General features: G+C 43.2%; 1 protein-coding gene across 1 annotated transcript; it reads right to left on the bottom strand.

The window, feature by feature from the left end:
• Nucleotides 1-1,225: 1,225 nt before the first annotated feature.
• Nucleotides 1,226-4,830, bottom strand: CCNA2 (cyclin A2). The gene is made up of 6 exons (XM_010016181.1): nt 4,693-4,830; nt 4,104-4,327; nt 3,311-3,515; nt 2,350-2,463; nt 1,731-1,864; nt 1,226-1,277 (listed from the first exon to the last, which is right to left on the bottom strand). Exons 1-6 carry the CDS (start codon nt 4,828-4,830, stop codon nt 1,226-1,228), a joined length of 867 nt encoding a protein of 288 aa, XP_010014483.1.
• Between the last annotated feature and the right edge of the window lie 326 nt (nt 4,831-5,156).

Genomic DNA, 5,156 nt, shown 5'->3' with positions numbered 1-5,156 from the left:
TAAGATGGTAGCATTTCCCCTCACTGGATTTAAGGTATTGGCAAGACCACTAATGTCAGATGTAAAAAAGCTTTATTAGCCAACCTGGAAATGGCTCAGTTAACCCACTTCCATGCACTCACTGGTTTACACAAAGAACAGCACAGACAGGACAGCACCACTCAATTTACACAGGTTGAACGTAAACATCCACTTGATCTAATGCCAATTAGAGGCTAGTTTGCTCCTGTAGCAGTTCCAGAACTAAGGAAAAGTAAGACCAGCTGGCCTACATTTTTGCTGCGTGTCACAGGGGAACATTCCTTTCCAAGCAAGAGAGGTGCACAGAAATGGTACCATTCCATACACAGCCCATCCACACCAGAAAACATCCCCTCCTCTTGAGGGCATGGAGCAGTACTTCACCCTCCTGCAGTTTAATCCCTCCACTGCCCCTACAGAGGCACTCAGTAAACAGACCAATGACTAATTTTAATAGATATTAATGGGCTTTCAGGACAGCTAACACAGCAATGGGAACACCGTGAGTTTAAATTACTATCAATTTTACAGTTTGACTCAAAAAATACCTATTGTAAGACCATTTTCTACTGGAAGAGAGAAGTGTGACCTGATGTAACAGTTCTAGCTGTGCAGTCCCTGCAGCTGAGCGTTCAAACTTTAACCTGATGGAGATCTGACATTACATTACACAGCAATAAAGACTTCCAGGGCCTGGCACATCCTAACGTGTCTCACCAGAGTCAATTCCAGCAATGTTTTCTCCTCACAGCTCTACAGTTTCTTCCAGTATTACAGCCATTAAACCACGTTTTGGATCTAGACTAAGTCTCAGTTTAAACTAGACACTATACAAAAAAAGCTACAAATACTGCTGTGGAGTCCAAGTCATTCTTACCTGGCAGGAGGTGAAGCCCTACTATTATAATGCACTGCTAATATTAATGTTGAGTCTATAATTAGATAAGCTGTCTCAGACTTCACTTGGTCAGACTTTGCATGGTTAATTCCGTGCTTGAAGAGAACATCTGTATAAAACTCCAGCTAAATATTTTAACAAGATTGCATGTACAAAAGATTTACATTAAAACCACATAAAACTAACCTTAGTTAAGATCATGAAAACCTGTATTAATATTCTGAGTGATCACGTCTGGAATTTTGAGACATGTTTAGAACTGTACATAACTTTCTTGTAATATACATAGTAAGAACAGTCTCTTGTTTACAATAAGTTTAGTGTCTCTGGTGGGTCAATAAGCGATACTCCATGGTACCTAGAGGTGGGGGGAAAAGAAAGATGCAGGATGTCATCTTGCTCAAGTGCTCTCTGATGTACAGAACAGTGTAAGTACTGCAGCAAAGCACATTGCTCGTGAGGCAGGAAACATTTGCAGCTTGTCAGCTGTCATGCTGACACAGATTTTTAGGAGTGTCAGGTACCATCTCCTGCCTACCGACTGTAGGAACATCAAGAGAATTGCTCCAGTTTCTAGCTGACAGTTCAGCTAGCCATAGCAGCCCTGGTGGTGAACACCAAGTACTGCTCAACAGAACACTGCAAAAACCTGAGGAGTCTTGTCACCATCTTGCTGATGGAGTAGATTTGGTTAGTTGAGTCTCAATACTCAAGATACACCCACCCCTCTCCTCCCCCCCATTACGAAGTTAAGTGCTAGGATAACTTGGGTATACACACCAACTCATCATGCATCTCTACAGATACTCACTTTGTACTCTTGTACTTTTCCCTTATGGACTGTTGTGTGTGCTGTGCTGCTTTGAGGTAGGTCTTGTGTAGGTCCAGGAGGCACGGCTTGATGTCTTCGAGGGAGTAGCCTGTTGCTTTGCACAAGGATTCAGGCTGATGGAAAAAGGAAACTTTTAATGTTCCTGCTCACTTACGCCAACAGCACTAGTGAAGATTTTAGCTTCCTTGTGAAGCTCTTGTTCCAGTAAGCTGGCAGAGCATTGTTTTCTCAAGCACTTAGTTTAATACTCACTGCTGAGATTTTTAGCAGTTCATGTAGATTTACAGTAATCCTGAAAACTATCATACTGTAAACAAGTATTCCTTGCCTACAACGCTTCAGCTTTCTTACTGCCCACTTCCTCATCACAAGCAAGCTGCTTGCAGCTTTGAGGATTGCCAGAATGCAGTGCATCAGCACTCCAAGGGGGAGTGTGTACCTCCCATTTTTCAGTTACCACAAGTAGCAATCCATAATTAACAGCCGTAGAGTGCAGAGAGGCAGTGATTCCTGCAGCCCAAGCCCCAGCATTCAGACCATATCAATATATCAGACACACATAAAGGTGTGCGAAGGCTTGAGGTTCAGTGTTACATACCCAAGTTTGTCCAGTGATCGTATAGCCTGCTAGATGAAACGCTGCAGCAGCAATAACTGACGGCAAGTATTTCAGGTAAGGATCAGCATCAATCAGACTCAGCTCCCCAAGGTACTGCAAGAGAAATGAGAGAAAGGGGAATCATCTGCTTCCAAAAGGAAGTAGAAGAGCCTTTAATAGTTGCACTTAGAACCCTTGTTTAAGCTTCCAATCCTGCTATTAGGTGGAGAACAGCTTTTACTAGTTTCCACTTACTTTCTCTTTTAGCATTTACTGTTGACTACTGTCAAAAAAGCTTTCCCAACACATGTTTTTTCAGCACTGCATTTTATATTTAGAGGTATTTTAAATCCAGAGGAAACACTGCAGTCAGGTCTGACCTTTATCTAATGAGACAAAAGTTTCCATCTGGGAGCTCTGGTACCCGCCACACAATTAGGATTTAGTATAACTGTAGCTGAAATGTTACCTGTGCTGTGCTTTAGAAACTGGCCTCTGGATTTAGAGCTCAGTGCTTATAAAAGGGGAAACCAAAGCCCAAGTCCTTTTTTGCCAAAGTGGGTGGGTAGGTGCGGCAGCTTGAGATAAAGATGGAAACATCTAGCAGTGAAACAAACCCTAAATTTAAGTTCAGTCTCTGCCTGCTCTGATTAAGTGGGCATGCTGGACCTGGGCAAGCACAAGCCTGCAACAGGAATGGAGCATTTCAAACAGAGCATGGCGATAGGAGCATTAACTTCCAGCGGTGTGGCACCACTGCTGGAGGAGCACGCACCAAACTGCACAAGCTCTCCAGAGTTCTCACAGAGGGACTACACATTTAAAAGGAGGAGGAAGAGAAACCTGGGCTGGAGAATCCTTCAGCATATCTTTTCTACTGGGACTAGGGAATAGAGATTGTAAAGTGCATTCATAATAAAACTTTCTAGTAATACAGGTCAAGCTAGTAATTCTTATTTACCATTGACAGGCTCTCCACTTTAGCATTTGTCTGCTCATGCAGGAAATACTGAGTGAGGAACTGGTTGATTGTTGGAGCTGCCAAGTCAAACGACAAAACCTTCAAAATTAAGTGCTCCATTCTTAGAACCTGCTTCTTGGTGTAGGTGTCATCTGTGATGTAGACAAACTCTGCTACTTCAGGAGGGTAGATTTCTTCAAACTTCCTGCCAGGAGAAGTAGTTATGAACAAATAATCAAATACTAGAAAGCCAAATAACCAGCAACACACAAAGAAAGCCAGCATCCTATTTTGAATTCTAACTTGTGAAGTAGCTGGGCACTATTACTGAACAAGTTTGCCACATTTGGTTCCGTAGCTCTTGAATCAGCAGAACTTAAAATTACAGAGCTACAACAGCCTTATATGTTAGCACTAAGGTATCTGGCACTCAGTTACAGAAATTCCAGAACAAGCCATGAAACTAATATTCAGTGCAAGCAAAACTTTCTTTTCACATGCCTTGTGCATGCATAACATGCACAAGTAACTGTTCAGAAGCCTGCTGCTGCTGCACCTAGAAATGGTGAATCCTCCCCTGAGGGCAAGCTACAAAGACAACCTAGAACCTTGCTTAAAAAATTTAATACAAACTGCCAAGCTTTTAGGTGGACATCTCCCAGTGTGTCTTCTAGTGTGAAGCCCTCCCATGGCTGTAGCATTTCTGTTGCCTGTAGCCAGACATGCCATAGCCATGGGATTCCATCTGCACAAGGCCAGCGGGTGGCATTTTAAATTCAGCAATCTCACTTACGATGCAAGCAGCATAGCCGCAGTACCCACAAGCTGAAGTTTTCCTCTCAAAACAGACATGGAAGAAAGAAACCTATCAATGTAATTTACAGCTAAGTGCAGGGTTTCGTTCTGTAATTTGTATTCTTCTCCAACTTCCACCAGCCAGTCCACAAGAATAGCCCGCATGTTGTTTGTAATATCAGGTTGCTTCTTCATGTAACCCATTTTAGGCTTGCACTTCACCTGTAGGTTTAGAAGACAGATAAGGTTGAGTTTGGGCTAAGTGCTGGTAGGGAAGCAACTGTTTAAGCTCTATTTACCACAACTTAAAACAGACCAGAAGTACACAAGGATAAGCCTAGGCTCAGTATGTTACATTTCCATAACGTGGCTTTCCAACTTCTGTTCAGTGCATGGCACAATCAACTTGATCACAAGAAACTAATCTCATATTCACAGCAGTGGACACAGCACCTTATTCCTCCATTTCTAGCAAGCTTTAATTTAGTCTCTGTAGTAGTGACTAATGTTTAGATGCATTTCTCAACCTTGAATCTCTCCCCCATTAGCTGCACACGAATAAAAAAAAAAAAGAGAGAGCAGCTCACCTCCATTTCCCTAAGGTATGTGTGGATATCACTGACATAGTCTGGCACGTTATTAACATTTGGTTTTTTCTCTTCTGCCTCTGAGGTTATTGAAATATCCATGATACTTGGAGAATCTAAGTAGAAGATAAAAGCCATGTTAAAACAAGCACCATCAGACCACTCTCTCACAGCAGAGGGAACTACCCTATTGATTGAAAAGCTGCTTTATTGTAATGGCAGGCCTAAAGAAAGAAAACTGATTTCACTAACTGGAAAGGGATCTTCTAGGTCGAACCAAACCAGTCTCTGTCCCCAACAGCCTCCAGTTTGCTCTGGAGACGCCTCCCTAGGTCACACCTGGGCAGGGTACCGCTCGCCCCGGAGCTGCCCGGGGAAGGGCCCTGTAGCCGGAGCAGATGGGACGAGACTCACAAGAGCACACTAGGAGGCCGGGCCAGCACCGCACTCCCGGCGGGACGCCA

This window comes from Nestor notabilis, unplaced genomic scaffold (assembly GCF_000696875.1).
Source record: "Nestor notabilis isolate BGI_N333 unplaced genomic scaffold, ASM69687v1 Scaffold34176, whole genome shotgun sequence".
NCBI classification, from domain to species: Eukaryota; Metazoa; Chordata; class Aves; order Psittaciformes; family Psittacidae; genus Nestor; species Nestor notabilis.
This window is presented reverse-complemented; position numbering and strand designations above follow the sequence as displayed.

Bases quoted from the DNA above. Each gene is read 5' to 3' on its own strand.
- CCNA2 (XM_010016181.1), bottom strand. From the start codon at position 4,830: ATGGCTTTTATCTTCTACTTAGATTCTCCAAGTATCATGGATATTTCA. The intron at 4,328-4,692 runs GTGAGCTGCTCT...CTAAACCTACAG, and splicing joins CATACCTTAGGGAAATGGAG to GTGAAGTGCAAGCCTAAAAT. The intron at 2,464-3,310 runs GTAAATAAGAAT...TTTCTCTTGCAG, and splicing joins AAGTGGAGAGCCTGTCAATG to TACCTTGGGGAGCTGAGTCT.